The sequence below is a fragment of the Suncus etruscus genome, chromosome 9, assembly GCF_024139225.1.
Source record: "Suncus etruscus isolate mSunEtr1 chromosome 9, mSunEtr1.pri.cur, whole genome shotgun sequence".
In the NCBI taxonomy this organism is placed as follows: Eukaryota; Metazoa; Chordata; class Mammalia; order Eulipotyphla; family Soricidae; genus Suncus; species Suncus etruscus.
The window spans coordinates 72,944,711-72,963,154 of NC_064856.1; the positions used below are offsets into that span (position 1 = coordinate 72,944,711).

The 18,444-nt window shown below is 32.4% G+C and overlaps 1 protein-coding gene across 1 annotated transcript in view; it reads left to right on the forward strand.

Annotated features, from left to right (window-relative positions):
- SLC17A6 (solute carrier family 17 member 6) overlaps positions 1 to 18,215 on the forward strand; it is a 48,736-nt gene extending 30,521 nt beyond the window's left edge. The window contains exons 7-12 of the mRNA XM_049781018.1: positions 3,289 to 3,431; positions 8,248 to 8,397; positions 12,691 to 12,823; positions 13,598 to 13,708; positions 15,223 to 15,350; positions 16,201 to 18,215. Coding sequence (XP_049636975.1) covers positions 3,289 to 3,431; positions 8,248 to 8,397; positions 12,691 to 12,823; positions 13,598 to 13,708; positions 15,223 to 15,350; positions 16,201 to 16,536 — 1,001 coding nt within the window. The 3' untranslated portion in view covers positions 16,537 to 18,215. The remainder of the gene's footprint in view (positions 1 to 3,288; positions 3,432 to 8,247; positions 8,398 to 12,690; positions 12,824 to 13,597; positions 13,709 to 15,222; positions 15,351 to 16,200) is intronic.
- Positions 18,216 to 18,444: the final 229 nt, after the last annotated feature.

Here is an 18,444-nt window from a genome sequence, read left to right on the forward strand (position 1 = left end):
GCAGAAAATATTTGCATACAACACTTTTGACAAAGGGTGCTATCCAAATCCATAAGCACTCACTAAAATTACAAACAAAAATGCAATGAACCTATTCACAAATAATAAATAATAAGTAATGAGATGAATAGACTTCACCCCAACAGACATATAAAATTGTTTATTGTCATTCATAACTAGAGACCTATAAACTAAAAAAATGAAATACTATTTAATTCCTATGAGAATTAAACAAATCAAAAAAAATCTGTAAATAGCCAGTGTTGATGCAACTGGATGCAACTAGAGAATATTATACTGAGTGAGTGAGGTTAGTCAGAATGACCATATATACAAAATGATTCATTTCAAATGTGGCACTTAAAGATACATAGCAAGATAGCAATAAAGATTCAAAGGTAACATAATGGGAGATTGATCCACACAATTGAGTTAGGGGAGTGAGGAGGAGAAGAGAATTGAGTCTTAGAGAAGGAGATGTATGATTAATGTGGTTTGGGATTTATGTTCATAATAATCTATTACATTAGTATTATTAATATATTGTAAACCAAAAATAAATTAAAATTACATATTAAAAAGATTTTTAAAATATTGAAGAATGAGAAAAACAGAAAAGAAACCCACCTGATGTGATAACTGATTCAAAATGAAGCCCTGTGGTATATGACAGACAGTATGTGGTTGCTTCCAAATTTGTCCTCAACTAGTCCAATTATAAAATATTCTCAGAGGAACAAATTGCTATGCTTTCAGAATGCTTAATATTGATTAAGAATAAGTGTATTTATCCTGGTTCAAAGATCTGGATATTCTTTGGATCAATAAATGACACAAAGTATAAGCCATATATACATTGTTGTATATATTTTTCTGAGAGAATTTTTGAATATTTTAATCAAATTATTAATTACATTTAAGAAAAATTATATATTATATATTAGAGCATATATAATACTTGCTGAAATAGATATCCATTAAATTTTATTTTATTAATAAATTTTTTATTGAAGGTACCATGTCACTTTTGAGTATGAATACTAATTTCTTCAAATTACTTATGCATGTTAGATATAATTCATATTATATTTCTTAGCTAGTATACATTATTATGGATTAAATGAGATAATATGAATATAAAATTAGTACTTGATTTGTATAAATATGAATTTGTAAGGCACATATTTGATTATGTAATATTAGTATAAAATAGATGATTCACCTGTAGCAACTGAATTTATGACATGAATACATTTAACAGATTTTGCTTGATTTTTCTCTTTAAAAGTTTACAAATTATCTCCTTAAAAGTTTACAAGTACCTCTTCTTTTTTTTTTTAGTTTTTTGTTTGTTTAATTTTTGTTTTCTTGTTTTGGGGCCATATCCAGTGATGCTCAGGAGTTACTCCCTGACTATGCGCTCAGAAATCGCTCTTGGCTAGGAGGACCATATGGGACGCCCAGATCGAACTAGGTGTTCCTCGATCAGCCACGTGCAAGGCACATGCCCTATCGCTGTGCTGTCGCTCAGGTCCCCTTTTGTGGGCTCAGGCCACTTCTAAAGGAACTATTGAATCATTTTGTAATAGTTGCTTAGAAATATCTTCAGTTACTGATTGAATCATATTTAATGAGTGACACAAGGTGACATAAGTGACCTGGGAAAGTCTTATTCATTAATCACCATACTGTTCTGATATTTTTTAATTGATTTCTGATGGAACTGAGGGGTTACTTCTGGCTCTGTGCTCAGAAATAGCTCCTGGAAGGCCCAGGGGACCATATGGGATGCCAGAAATAGAACTGGGTCGGTCCCATGTCGCCCTGTGCAAGGCAAAAAATGCTGGCCCCTGTTCTGATTTTTAACACATTATCTGAGCCCAAATGTTGTTTTCTAGCCATTTAGTTATTAGAAGGAGCACAGTACAACTGAGGTTTATGATATGAAGACATATTAACTAGACTGAAATTGACAAACTATTACAAAACTCAATTTCTCTTAGTTACTTTAGGGAAAGGATATTAGGAGGCAAAAATAAAATGGCTGCTGAAGGAAACCAGAACAATCTCTTTAAAAGTATTCTATATTGTTTAATGATGCATATTTATCTGCATAGTGAGGGTCTGTTTTAATAATAAGAGATCTAAATAAGGAAGGGAATAGAGGGGACTCAGTACAAAAATTTGTAACTTTCATCTGAATGGGAAAATCAGTAGTTAATAGTATTACTGAAAAGTATATGGCGTTATATTCATAGACTCTATTTAAGAGTGATATAAATTATTTGATTCAATTATATTAGTCAAGAAGTCTAAACTTGGGGCTGGAGAGATAGTATTGAGGTAAGGCGTTTGCCTTGCATTCAGAAGGATGGTGGTTCGAATCCCGGCATCCATATGGACCCTCAAGCCTGCTAGGAGCGATTTCTGAGCATAGAGCCCAGAGTAACCCCTGAGCTCTGCCAGGTGTGACCCAAAAACCAAAACCAAAAAAAAAAAAAAAAAAAAAGTCTAAACTTAATTAATGGTTGTCAAGTATGTTAGAATGTGACAGTTTTCTTACTAAATATAGATGTGTTGAAATAAGCAGAAAATTATTATTTATTTTATATTAAAACCAAGGTAATTCCCATCAGTTTAGAGGTGACAATAATATTACATCCCAGCAAAAGTCTGTCAGAGCATATATTTTGTCTTTTTTATTGTATTTCTCTAAGTCAGGGGTCTCAAATTCAATTTACCGGGGGGCCGCAGGAGGCAAAGTCGGGGTGATCCTTGAGTCCAAAATCAGTAGTAAGCCTTGAACATTGGGGGGTGTGACCCAAACAACTAAAACAAAACAAAATAAAAAAAGATTTCTCTAGGGCAGGGCCACAAAATGTTGTATAGAGGGACACAAATGGCCCACGGCCATGAGTTAGAGACCCCTGCTCTAAGTAGTGTCCTGAAGGTTAAAGTGTTTAGTAACTGTGTGCTGACTGTATGGGTATATTCACAATCATATAATTTCATAATTATTTATTGTGAATTTCTGATGCATCAGCTTTACTCAATGACGATTTAATATCTGACAAGTCTTCAAGAATCTTCAAGTTTGTGACAAAAGACAAGAAAAGATGGATCATACTTGTTTTGTTTTCTATAGAAATTCTATAGAATAAATTCCATATAATTTATTTTTTATAAAATGAGTTTGCCATGGCATTACAGTTGTCAGAAGTGATCTATTCAATGGAAGTACTTACTCTGGTTTCTTTTAACTATCTCCTTTTAAACTTTTGCTTACAGGAAGCTTTGGAATGGTCTGGTATATGTTTTGGCTATTGGTGTCATACGAGAGTCCTGCAAAGCATCCTACTATTACAGATGAAGAACGTAGGTACATAGAAGAAAGCATTGGAGAGAGTGCAAATCTTTTAGGTGCAATGGAAGTAAGAACTTTATTATGGTGTATATCCTTATTTTTATGCTCCATGTCACCTTCTTCAACCTATCATACTATTTTACTTGTAGTAATATACCATTCAAAAAAAGAAATGTAGTATTAATCATGAACTCTTTATTCATATTCTCAAACTTATTGAGGAATATGATTGTTACTTCCTCATATTTTTCTTTTTACATACCCATTTCTTGAACATTTTCAAGTTTTCTATAGGTTATAGCTATGACTATATATGTAAGCAAGTTTCTTAATGTTTGTATATGTTCCATAATTCATACTAACTGAATCAATATTTGTAAATTTTAGATAATAAGAAATGGTAAAATACTCAACACTACCTTTAAACGACTCAGTTTGTATTTTGAATAGTCTAAAAGTAACTTTTATACCTATGTCTTTTTGTTGGATATTATTTTGTTAAAATATGTATTGGAATGCTACTCATAAATATCTGACATGAAAATTCTTAATATAGACCTCAAATTATAATTTATAAAAATTTGTCTAAACAAATTATTTTGTGGATAAAATATCATATAGTAGAGAATTAGTGGTATATCAATAAAATATAGTAGCTTATGTAACATAGCATATGAAATGTATTGAGAAAAACCATCTGATTCGGGCCGGAATGATAGCGCAGAGGTAGGGCATTTGCCTTGCATGTGGCTGATCCAGGACGGACTTGGTTCGATCCTTGGCATCCTATATGGTCCCTCAAGCCAGGAGTATTTCTTAGTGCATAGCAGGAGTAAACTTTGAGAGTCACTGGGTGTGGCCCAAAAGCCAAAAAAAAACAAAAAAACCCCAACCCATCTGATATTATTAAAGGAAAATTGATAAGCAGAAGTAATGCTTTTAGTACATTAAAGTAATTCATTTTTCTTATACTGAGTTGGAAGAAACCATTCTTTGAGCATCAGTGTCCCTTTTAAATTATGCTTCTTTTTCTTAAATAGATTCTTCCATCATTCTAATAGTCTTATTAGAATATAGTCTTATTATATTTATTAATATTTATTGCATTTGTTAGAGAATATCTGTCATTAACATCCAATCCTAGTTGAAATGGTCCATCATCCGCTGTTGCTAAAGTCATTTTATCCTTTATTTTATCCTTTAAAGGATAGGAAAAGTGTCTTTTACTGGGTTTACGAATTAAACTTTAGTTCTTAAGAAATCCTTACAGTGGCTGGAGATAGTAGTACGGAGGTAGTACACTTTGTTTTGTATGAGGCATCTCTGGTTTCATCCCCAGAATTCTATATGAGCTTCTGGGCAATGCCAGAATTGATTTCTGAGTATAGAGCCAGGAGTTATTTTAAGTATGACTTTGGATGGCCTCAAAAACAAAATAGTCAGGCCAGAGTGATAGTGCAGCGGTAGGTTGTTTGCCTTGCATGCGGCTGACCCAGAATGGACCTCAGTTCAATCCCGGCGTCCCATAAGGTCCCCCAAGCCAGGAGGGATTTCTGAAACCATAGCCAAGAGTAACCCCTGAGAGTCACCTGGTCAAAACAAACAAAAAACACAAAAACAAAACAAAACACAAAATCTCAAAATAGTCCCCAAATTCCCTAAAGTATAGTTGTACCATCATGGACTCCTGTTAGAACTTAAACCACTCATATGTCCAGAGAGTACAGCAGGTAGGGGGCTTGCCTTGCTCGCAACTAACTAAAATTCAATTTTTGTTCCCTTATATGACCCTTCTCCACCCAGCTCTCCAGTATCGGCTCCTGAACACAGTGCAGAGATATGCTGAGAAATACTGGGTGATCCCACCTCCCAAAAAAGCAAAAAAGAACTTACCCTTTCTATCCACTTTTCTTATTTAAGTGTACTGTAAATTTAAACCATTTCTTTCCATTCTCACTGAGGAAACAGTGGTGATTAGGGCAGGATGAATGTAGACTGTTTGCTCTGGTGTCCACCCCTTGCAGTTTGCTGTGGGCAGGTGCTAATTGTAAGCTTTTATGTTGAGTTTTGAACTTAACAGTATTATCTAATTAAAATAATTGGAGGGGTTGGAGTGATAGCACAGTAAGGAGGGCATTTGCCTTGCATGCAGCAGACCCAGGTTCGATCCCTGGCATCCTATATAGTCCCTCGAGCCTGCCAGGAGCGATTTCTGATCACAGAGTCAGTCAGGAGTAACCACTGACTAAATCTGGCTGTGGCCTAAATACCAATAAATAAATAAACACATTAAATAAATAATTGGATTAGCCTATATTTTATTAGGTAATTATGCCTTTTCCATCTTTTAAAACTTGAAAGATAAATCTAGATATGTAGTTATAACAATAGTGAGAAATGCAATGTAGTTCAAATAAGCAAAAGTGTATTACTAGGAATTACAACAAAGAAAACTGGAAAAATAGCATAGCTGATATTAAACTCCCCCTTTCATATATATATACTTTTCATTTTAAAGATAATATTTAATTTACATTGATATTATATAGTTTCCCATGGCCTTAATGTAAATTTAAAAATAAGGCTATCTGAATGAAACTAGTACTGTGTTTATTTATATTTTCTTACTAGAAAAAAATTCAGAATATGATAAAAGTAGAAAAAATAGTAACAGGTATAATATACCTACTGCAACTGTTCAGCAGTTGCTAGCAATTGCCTCATTTATTTCACTGCCTTATTTTGTTGAATGGTTTCAAAATAAATAAGATATATGCTATCATAGTATGAATATATTTCATGTGTGTTCAAATTTCAACTACCAAGTCAAAATAGGTTTCAATTCTTCATCTATACTCTCAAAACTTTTGTAGCTCTTGTAGAATCTGCTTCTTTTTTTCTTTTTCTTTTTTTATTTTTGGTTTCCAGGACAAACTCTGGTATTCACGTCTTACTCATGGCTCTGTATGCATAGATCATTCCTGGTGGGCTTGAAAGAATCGTATTCTGGAACCGGAGCAGTGGCCCGGTGGTAAGGCTTCTGCCTTGCCCGCACTAGCCTAGGATGGACCACGGTTCGATTTCCCAGCGTCCCATATGATCCCCCAACCCAGGAGCAATTTCTGAGCACATAGCCAGGAGTAAAGCCTGAGCATCACCACGTGTGGCCGAAAAACAAAAAACAAACAAACAAAACAAAACAAAACAAAAGAATCATATGGGGTGCTGTATTGAATCTGGGTCAGCTTCATACAAGGCAAATGCCCTACCTATCTGGACTATCACTTTGGCCACTTCTGGCTCTTATAAGGATCCTGTATTGTATCTGACAAATATTTTTATATATAAATTTTCCTTTGTAGTTAATTAAATATAAAATATTACATAAAACTAATTGTTCACAAGTAAAGAGCTTATTGATTTTTTCCAAACTAAGCACACTTCTGAAAATATTACTCAAATCAGTAAGCATATATTATAAAAATATCCTAAAACCTTTTGTGGCCCCCAGAAATTTTAAGGAATATAATTGGACACTTCATTCCTTGCATTTGATAAAGCATTTTCAACTTGATGAATGGCGTATTTTGAGGATATTATGCTAGTAAAAAAAATAAACATCTTACCCAGCAAGAAAATATTTCTTATAGCTGCAAATATCCTGTCATTACTTATACAAGCATGATATCCTGATTCAGACTGCTGAAGTTGGTAATTTATATATTTTTGAATTAAATATAGTCATTTTGCAAAATTAACCTAGGATGTGGTAAATTTAAAAAATATTACACTTTTATATCTACCTAGACTGCTGAGATTAGAAAATTTTATCTAAAGCCATCACATTATATTATTAACTATACAGATTTTAATCTTATATCTTCTTGTCATATGTATGTAACTACACATATGATGACTAGATATAATTTTCTACTCCTCTACTGTTTAAATGGCTTACTTATATTCACAATCAATTCACAAGTATAATTATAATAAATTTGTGTAAAACTGTTTAATTTTCTCTTTACAAATTTGGGAAAGCAAATGATTCTAAGTTGGCATTAAATGAAATTCTTTTAGGCATTTTATTAGCAAAATAGTATTTCAGAATTTAAAATAATTGAGAAAGTGGGAATATGAGAGACAATGAAATGTCTAAAAGTATTAGACTTTAAAAAAATTCCTGTTCTATATCTGGAAATATATAATGCTTATATTAAACTAAAAAACACAATTCTGAAGGTATCATATACAAAATCAATCAGATTTAAGTTGTTGATTTGGGACACCTTGATTGTATTATCATTTATGTTCATAGTATACTGGTTGTCTGATGCTTTAACAAAATGATTCCATGTGAATTTTATAAAAACATGTCCTTGAGTGTAATAGAATTAAAGTATGATCCTCTGACACCAAGAGGATTTATAGATAATGGCATCACTGGTTTTAGACACAATATAGACTATTGTTATTGTACCCTCCTTTTTTTAATTTACTCTTCTAATGACACTTTATTTTCTACTTCAGATAAAATATGTTGAGTTCTAACAAGATCAGTGAATTTGACAGTGACTTTTAACTGAAACATGGTGTGTCACGGCCACAATCATATTTTCAAACCTTCATTATAATTTGGGAATCCATTTTAATTAAATACGGAATCTTGTATATTTCAAAACTGAAACTCTTTAATCAGAAATAAAAACTAGCTTTGCTTCTATTCCAATAAGTTTCATTAAGCTAGGAAGAACTGGAAACCTCTAGCTACCTCCTACTCATGCCTCATCATTCTCATTCTGAAAATATAAAGTATATATTATTTCCATCGCTGTTAGAAATATTTAAAAATAGTTAAAATGGCTGTCCTTTTGAAATTTCAGAAATTCAAGACTCCCTGGAGAAAATTTTTTACATCTATGCCCGTCTATGCAATCATTGTTGCAAATTTCTGCCGAAGCTGGACTTTTTACTTATTGCTTATTAGTCAACCAGCATATTTTGAGGAAGTCTTTGGATTTGAAATTAGCAAGGTATGTACAAATATTTTATTTACTAGCCTCATACACACCATCCTGAATTTATCACATATGGTTATCCTGAGCACTGCCAGGAGTGCTTAGTGCAAACCAGGAGTAGCCAACCCCTGAGCGCCACTGGGTATGGTACCCAAACAAAACTAAAACAAAAACAAGAAAAATATATAGTTTGATTATATAGTAAAAATTATTTTACATTTTAAAATATTATACTATTACTACATGTATTTGTGTCTATGAAAATATTAACATTTTTAGATTTGTAAAGACAAAATGATCATAAAATCTAAAGTCTATTTATTTAGGGGTTTGAAGTTTATCTCTATGAACAATTTTATTTAGTTGATGAGCTAGGTTGTTATCATCGTTTCTATTGATCTGATTGGGAAATAAAACTAAGGAGGCTTACAAATTGCCTAAGGCTAAACTGATAGCTAATAATAGAATTAAAGCATTGGATTTACACCATTCAAATGTGTGTAAAGCACATATTCATTTAACCATTTAGTAAGTCTATATTTACTGCCATCTCAGTACTAAGCTCTTAGCTGAGTCCTAAATATATTTGTCTGTGCAGGCAAAGCACTTGGCATTTCTCTTTATGCCATTACATAAGTCCAGCTGGGCTCTCTATTCATATTATATTTCTACTTGAAAGACTACCTTTAACTGAAGGAAACCTGAGTTTAGGAGTAGCTATTCTAAGAGCTCTTTTGTAATCCCTGTTTCTAAGGAGACTGTTTCCTCCATTTCAAGAAGAATGGTTGTTTTAGACAGGCCTTTCTCTCTGGAACTGATCAAACATTGTAGAGAAGCTTTTAGGAACTCTGAGAGGTGTTACACTTTTCAATAAAGGCTACTGGAGGTGTGAGTGAAATTTTTAAATCTAGGACAAATTGGAAACAGAGAGGCTATTAATAAAATCACATCTCTCGGGGGAGAGTGAAGAAACCAACTGATGTTAATGAAACTGTCCATTGTGGCCCTGTAGCTCCAATTAATTAAAAACTTCAGTGAAAGCAATGGTATTTAGCATGACTATTTTTAGTAACTGAATGGGTTGATTTTCTCTCACAATTTATATTAGTTATGTTATATTATAATTAAATTCTTCACAGATTTCTTAAAGATTTTGGTTATATTAGTGGATAAAAATGATCTGAGTAAAAAAAAAAAACAAAACAAAAAAAACAAAAACAAAACATCAAAAATCATTCCCTAATGGTACTACCAACCTTTGAGTAAATTGCAGAACTCTTCTCTTATGCATTTCTTGAGAACATGGGAAGCCTGTGGCAAGAGAGATATAGGATTTAATTTTCTGTAGTCCACCTTTATACTCTGAAATATCTCTGTTTTTCCAGAAAGTTACTGCAAGTACCATGAGAAATTTTTTTGGAACTTTTCAAAAGCTTTCGTAATATTTAAAAGAAAAATGTTGTTTGTACTTTGGGTTTTTTGTTGGTTTAATTTGGAGTCACCCCCATAGTGGTCAGGGCTTACTCCTGGCTAGAGGGATTCTATGGGATGATGGAGATGAAACCAGGTCAGATACATGCATAGCATGCACCCTATATGCCAAATTATATTTTCAGCCCTGTTTATGCTTTACTATGAGTTATAATTTTTAAATGTCTTTAATGTCACAAAACATATGAGGAAAAGCTTTAAAATAAAAAAGATTAGTGGGGATAAAAGAGCATTGACTATGGACAGGGGTGGAAATGACTCAATCCAAGTTCTGCAATACATTGGTGCTAGTACATAATATTTGGCTAATCTTTTGTTAATTATTAAACTAAATAACTGTAAAAATCATTTTATCTGTGAAATTAGTTTTAATGCCACATTTCAGAAAGTCAGAAAAAAATCTAAGTACACTACAATATTTACATGGAGAATAGTTTTCTTCACCCAATATCATGTATTTCCTACAAAAATCATATATGAAATGACTTTGTCTTCACTCCAAATGAGCCTGTTAATTTAAGACAAAAGTCATTATATGCACTTATACATTCATATATTTATTCATATGTAACTTGATTTTCTCAAGGGGCCAAAAAGCAGTTACATTTGAATACATATATGAATGTATAAGATTTCACAGATTACAGAAACCAGTCAAATGAAAGGAAAATTCATCCCTTTGAAGTTCACATTTTGGGCAAAAGAGAGTTTTGTTGAGTGGATTTTTACCCTTTTCTAAAGTGAACATAAATTAGATGAGGAGAGATATAATGGAAATTGTGACTTCAACCCAAAGAAAAGCAACAAATTGGAGTCTAATGACCTAGGATTTCTATGAAAGCCAATCAACTATAAATCCAAAACAACTAGTATTCTTGCAACCAATGAGCATAATATGCCATTATTATAATTGATGATATCCTAAATATAATTTATCACTCATAATACAGCAAGTGATTAGTCAGCAATAATTGATTGTTATTTTGATACCTCTCTCAAAACTCAAATTATTATTGAATATCTCCTATAAAGTTATAAAACATTTATGTTTCTCTCTAGAGGTCACATACAGAATACATATATATTGCCCAATAAAAAGAGATTCATTTAACTCAAATGCTGATGCTAAAATATTTTTAAATATTTCAAAGCTTCTATTTCATGAAGTCATATATTGTTAAATCATTGCATTTTTTCATAGCGTTTTGAACACACACTTGTCAAAAGAAGAATGGCTTAATTATGAAAATAGCTTTATTCTTGGTTTATTCAAAGTAATTTAAATGTGTAAATAGATAGTAGATAGCAAAGCATGTCAATTTAAGAACTTCACCAAAGTCCTAATACTGGGCTTAAATTTAGGCCAACTAAGTAGATTTAGGAAACTCAGTTTGCTCTTAGACATTTACTTTGACTCTTAATATCAAATGCATAGTATGTAATTCAATATAATTCTACTAAGGTAAGTTTCAGAATAATTTTTGTTCACATGTTAAATGCTTTAATTATATTTAATCCAGTTAAGATTGAGGAATCAATCTATTTTTGTTAAATTCTATTCTGAAAAAGTAGTACTATTTGCCTTCTTAACAGTTTTTATATACCTGTATTCAGTTATTTATTGAGGCTCTGCTAAATACCATATTCTGAGCTAAAAATATTTACATACTTGCTTGTTTATATAAACCTAATTCCTAAAGACTGAGTTTTAGCCTCAAAATTGACTTTAACATGGATCACTTAATCTTTCTAAACTACAATTTCTTTGTGGATTTAATGGGAATACTAATGTGGAAAACTTCCATGGAAGTGATAGGAAAATAAATAAGTTGTACATGAAGTTATTTTAAGCTTGAGATTGTCATCTACTATCTCTGTTCACTTTACAACAAATCAGGTTCTTGGTGACAGCACTTTATACTACTGAAAAATAAAGTGGGTGGAATATTTTTTTCTATGTTTTTATTGAAAAGATATAAACAAATAATCATTCATCCAGTACCTGCATTTCATTAGATGTATATATGATAATATATAATCATAATGCATTTTATTCACACTTCTCACTTTCATAAAGCCTTGAGAACAAGGCATTGAACATAATTACTGTTCAAAATGTATATGGAATAGAAAAGTTAAGCTTTTGGCATATTAGTATAAAATTGTTATAGAAACCATCTATATAACATTGGGAAAGGATACTGATATTTGACATAGAATTATTAAAATTGAATAATTTATCTAAAGTCTATGGGGACCTTATCTATAAATTTAAAAATTAAATACACATATTTAAAAAAAACCCAATATTTAGTCTTCTAAAATAAAAATGCTTTTAAATATATAGCCTTATGCATGATTTAATATGTTTCTCTTCTCTAATCTTGTTTTTTTCATTTTGGTTGTCTCTTGACTCAAGTTGTTGATAAGGTTTTATCTATTTCTTTATAATGTAAATGTAGCCCACCATAAGTAATCTCTGAGCACTGCTGAGTGCAGCATAAAAATTAAAAAGGATATATGATGAACATACAAATAAAAATTTTTGCAATAATATCGAATATAATTTATAGATAAACTCGAATTTTACTGACATGTGACAAATAATAGAAGTATCCTTTTCTAGAAGATAAAAAAATTTGTTTATCTCATTTATTCAGTGGAACTGTATTGCTTATTCTAGAAATGGGTATTTGATCATTTAGAGCTAGTATTATTTTCTGTCTTTGACCATCAAGAGAATTTGAAATAGAATTTGAAAACAATGACCACTAAATTGGCCACATATATCTTTATTCTTTTTTGGTTCCTCACTAGGTTGGCATGCTTTCTGCTGTGCCACACTTGGTAATGACAATTATTGTGCCTATCGGAGGGCAGATTGCAGATTTTCTAAGAAGCAAGCAAATTCTTTCAACTACTACAGTAAGAAAGATCATGAATTGCGGTGGTAAGTTATATATATATATTTTGGGGGGGGCACACCCGGCGGTGCTCAGGGGTTACTCCTGGCTATCTGCTCAGAAATAGCTCCTGGCAGGCACGGGGGACCATATGGGACACCGGGATTCGAACCAACCACCTTAGGTCCTGGGTCAGCTTTTTGCAAGGCAAACGCCCCTGTGCTATCTCTCCAGACCCAAGTTATATATTTTAAGTATTTTTTTAATTCAGAAATTTTAAACTAAGAAACTATATGCTTATCAATAAAAATATTCAGCTAAAGCTATGCCTTCCTTATACATCTATAATCATGTTCTTATCTTTATATTTTAATAACTTATAACTTTAAATACCTGCATGTATTGGCCCTGATCATTTTTATTTGAAAAAATAAGCAATGATTAAGCAATATTTGCACATGAATTACTATTATTATTATATTGCTACTTTTGCAGAGGTCACTTAACAAGGTGGAGCAGGGCTGGGAATAATAAAAAATTTTGGTCTATCAGTGCAGGCTAGAGGATTAATGACCTGAGCAGCCAAGGCTATACCCAATAGTAGGGTAGAGGGTAATAAATGCTGCTGGCTTTCAAATTCTGGTATTCTGTTTCACATGAGCTCTTCCACTGAGCTATATAATTCCCATCCTGTGTTATATTTTATGTTAAAATTTCTAGAATAACCCCCAAAGTCCATTAACTGTTAGCGTTTTTTTAAAATGGCTGACTAGAAATTTTATACAAAATTTTTGTAATATTTCCTCATTTTCTTTCTTAAGGATTTGGTATGGAAGCAACACTGCTGCTTGTTGTTGGCTATTCTCATACTAGAGGTGTAGCGATCTCATTCTTGGTACTTGCAGTGGGATTCAGTGGATTTGCTATATCTGGTAAGATAACTATATATTATACATTTATTTGTACTTGTCTTATTCTGAGAAGCTGGTGATAAAATATATTATATATTTTTAATATTTGTCTTAAAATTTGACTTGATCATGTTTATACTGAAAAAATATATAAAATGAAAAAATCATTTTTGGATTAGTTATTCTTCAAGTTTCCTATTTACTTATCCTTCCTTCCTTTTTCCACCTCTCCTTCCTTCCCTTCTGCTTCCTTCCCTTCTGCTTCCTTCCTCCCTCCCTTTCCTCCCTTCCTTCCTTCCTCCCTCCCTCCCTCCCTTCCTCCCTTCCTCCCTCCCTCCCTCCCTCCCTTCCTCCCTTCCTCCCTTCCTCCCTTCCTCCCTCCCTCCCTCCCTCCCTCCCTCCCTCCCTCCCTCCCTCCCTCCCTCCCTCCCTCCCTCCCTCCCTCCCTCCCTTCCTTCCTTCCTTCCTTCCTTCCTTCCTTCCTTCCTTCCTTCCTTCCTTCCTTCCTTCCTTCTCTCCCTTCCTTCTCTTCTTGCTTGCCTGCTTCCTTCATGCCTCATTTGCTTCACCACACCAAATCGTGGCCATGTATTCCTACCAGGGATCTTAAACTCAATTTTACCTGGGGGCCGCAGGAGGCAAAGTCGGGGTGATCCTTGAGTGCAAAGTCAGTAGTAAGCCTTGAATATTGGGGAGTGTGACCCAAACAACTAAAACAAAACAAAACAAAAAAAGATTCCTCTAGGGCAGGGCCACAAAATGTTGTATGGAGGGCCGCAAATGGCCCTAACCCCTTTTCTTCCTTCCTTCCTTCCTTCCTTCCTTCCTTCCTTCCTTCCTTCCTTCCTTCCTTCCTTCCTTCCTTCCTTCCTTCCTTCCTTCCTTCCTTCCTTCCTTCCTTTTTTCTCTTTCTTTCTTCTTTCTTCCTTTCTTTCTATCGTTCTTTCTTTTTCTTTCTTTTCTCTTTCTTTCTTTCTTTCTTTCTTTCTTTCTTTCTTTCTTTCTTTCTTTCTTTCTTTCTTTCTTTCTTTCTTTCTTTCTTTCTTTCTTTCTTTCTTTTTTCTTTCTTCTTTTCTTCCTTTCTTTTTATTGTTCTTTCTTTTTCTTTCTTTTCTCTCTTCTTTCTTTCTTTCTTTCTTTCTTCTTTCTTCCTTTCTTTTTATCGTTCTTTCTTTTTCTTTCTTTTCTCTCTTCTTTCTTTCTTCTTTCTTTCTTTCTTCTTTTCTTTCTTTGTTTCTTTCTTTCTTTTCTTTGTTTTTCTTTTTTTCTTTCTTTTGGTCTAATCTTTCTTTCATTTTAAGAGAATATGTTAAATTAACTTATCTATAGAATGATAATTACATAGTAAATATTGTAAATAAAAATGGTTATTCTATCCCCTATATATCTTTGATCTAAATTTTCAGAAATTACTTAGGAAACATTAATATGCTTACTATGAAGGATATGGTGAGTATGACAGAGCACTATATTTTATAGGCACTTTTTAAAAGAGATTTGTAATTGCCAAATAAAAACTTGTATATACATTTCAGGTTTCAATGTTAATCACTTGGACATTGCCCCAAGATATGCTAGTATATTAATGGGCATTTCGAATGGTGTTGGAACATTATCAGGAATGGTCTGTCCTATAATTGTTGGTGCAATGACAAAGAATAAGGTAAGAAAAAATAAAGCTTTTAGTAATATAAGATTCATACTTAGATTGGGAAGTGAGTTACTATACTTTCTTTGGCATTCTTATTTTTCTGGTTCAGTTACAATAACTCTGAATAATAGAAATAATTTAATTTCATAACAAAATAGGAATCCCCAAGAAGTATCCTTCCCATCTAATAAGCAATATGCTTTTCAAACATTAAATAATTTTGATGATTCTTATTTAGTTAACAAAAGAAACACCTTGTACCTAAATTATTAGGATGGGCAGGCAGAAGTAGTTTGTCCTTTATTTGTAAACCTCAATTCAGACTCTAATTTTCAGTGCAACAATATTATGGTCAGCTATTTGTCCTAAAGAATAATGTACCAGAATTAAAAGATAAAAATAAGTGAAAGAAAAATAAGTAAATCAATGAAAATTAAAAGGAGAATTTGTTAGTATTTTAAAATATTACACATTAAAATATGGTTAAAGTTTTTATTTTGCAGATATTTATGTTTGTAAAATGTCTAATGCCAGAGAATTGCACAGGAAGTAGGGAGCTTGCACTGCATTTAGCAGAACCAAGTACAATCTCCAGAGCACAATGTGATTCCCTTAGCTACACCAAAAATGATCTCAGAGTACAGTTAGGTGTAAGCCCTGATCACTGCCAGATGTGACTCCAAAGAAAATTTATTTTAAGTAATGCTGCAGTGTTTTAGGTATTTTTGTAATATTATTAACGTAAAGAGGTTTCTTCTGAAAACAGTGTTCTATGAAAAGCTTGATGATGCAACATTCAGAAGTGTTAGTCTTTTCAATCAGAGGATATTTGCACTTATTGGGCCCCTTCTTGTCACCACAGTCACGTGAAGAATGGCAATATGTCTTCCTGATTGCTGCCCTTGTGCACTATGGTGGAGTTATATTTTATGGAATATTTGCCTCAGGAGAAAAACAACCCTGGGCAGATCCTGAGGAAACAAGTGAAGAAAAATGTGGATTTATACACGAAGATGAACTTGATGAAGAAACAGGGGACATTACTCAAAATTATATAAATTATGGTACCGCAAAATCTTATGGTGCCACAACACAAGCCAATGGAGGTTGGCCTAATGGTTGGGAAAAGAAAGAGGAATTTGTACAAGAAGAAGTTCAAGACTCATATGCCTATAAGGACCAAGATGATTATTCATAACAAAGCTAAATTGCTGGATTAAATTTTGGTGTTTGTGATTAAATTAATTGTGATTGCACACTAAACAAGTGGTGTAAATGTGAATATATCAACCAGGCAAGTCTTGCTGTAAAAATGAAATTCAATCAATCCCATGAAGTTACCATCAAGTGCAATCTGTAGACTTTGTGTGATGTCATCCTTTCCATTCAGGTCACCTCTTCTTGCATTTGTGATTTAAAGGCTGACTGATGAAACTGTAGAAGCAAGTAGTTACTCATTGGTTTCATATGTGCTAAACTTCACTACCATTTAACAAAGCACAACTAAAAGAGTTGGCTCATTCCATCCTATAAAGGTTAGGAAGCCAAAGCTACTTGATACTACAAAATGCACTTATATATTTGTTATACTGTATTGCAAGATATTATGCAAAGATCTATTCTAAAAAGTTGTCATGTTAGTGGCATTGGGTGGTGAATACATCTATTGGATGTAAATCATGAGGTTGAGATACATATCTCAATCAGCAAAAATGTTGTGGGCTTGCATCTAGCAAGGCATCTAAATAGTTAATGTTCTCACATAGTGTGGAATATTTTGTTGGTTTTTCAAGAAAGATATCTTGCAGTGTTTTATATGAAATGCTTGGACACATATTCTTACATCAGTGAAAGAGAATTTGTAAAGTGAGGGGTATGCTTCATGTTCTTCCATTCACTTACCTAACAGTATGAGACATTTCACTTTTCAGTAAAATTTGACTTTTCATATAGCATCTCATATAATTTTTTTGCAAAAAATACAAAATACTAATAGATTCTATGTATTTTTTATTACAACTTTGTACTGGTTGTAACTTGCATTAGAAAAAGAGATACATACACTTTAAAGAATCTAATGATAAATTTACTATGGAGATATAGCCCTTAAATGCAATATTAACAACAAAAGAAATAGAAATGATTTAGATATACTTCTTCCTTTATGAATAAATACTATATGAAACTTGTGCCACAGAGCTATATATAATATAAAAAATATAAATGTAATAGATTTATTGTAAGTAGAAAATTTTATTATTTAAAGTCCCATTTATAAGATATTTGTCTTAAATATATAGGACAATAAATTATATTAAAATTATATATATGTATATCTTACACATATTCATACACAGAAACATAGTAACACCTCATATACCTATACACACACAAACCAACCAAATAAAGCATACACCTAATGGTGGGTCAGGGGACTGCAATTTCTACTTTCATAGAGTCATAGAATTTTAGATGGGCAGAGGCATTTTGCTTGTCATTTCTTAATATAACTTAACAGGAATTGCAACATTTGTGTACCAAGCAATAAGTGCAATGCATACAACTTACTGTCTGTATATTATCTTCATTTTGCTCGTGGTAGCTTGTTTGGGTGGTTGGAATGATTTTTTTTTCTTTGACAAAAGAAAAACATCAGACCTCTTTATAATGTACTAAATGATTATGCACTTCCCAATTCAACTCAGAATATTATCGGTGTATTTAATAGTCTATTCTGGATATTTGATCTGTTTATTGTATTGTGCTAATGACTGGAGGTCCTGCTACTGCCAATATAAAACACAGTTTGTTTAAAAATGCAATCCATTCTTGACCTTTCAAAAATAAAAATACCTTTTGCTTTGTGTCTCAAAGTGATATCATGTGACCATAGCTTCTGTCGAGTCTAATGAAAAATGTAGATCGCCGTTTTGTTGCCACAAAAGCAAAGTGTTAATAAAAAAAAAAGCTCTGTTTATCCTTTTATACAAAAACACAATACATTAATTTGGATTTATTTTACTTAATTTTTATTTATATTGTGTGATTCAAGAAAAACCAGCCATTTTTTCCTCTTAAGAATTAATAGAAATAACTACACAGAAAC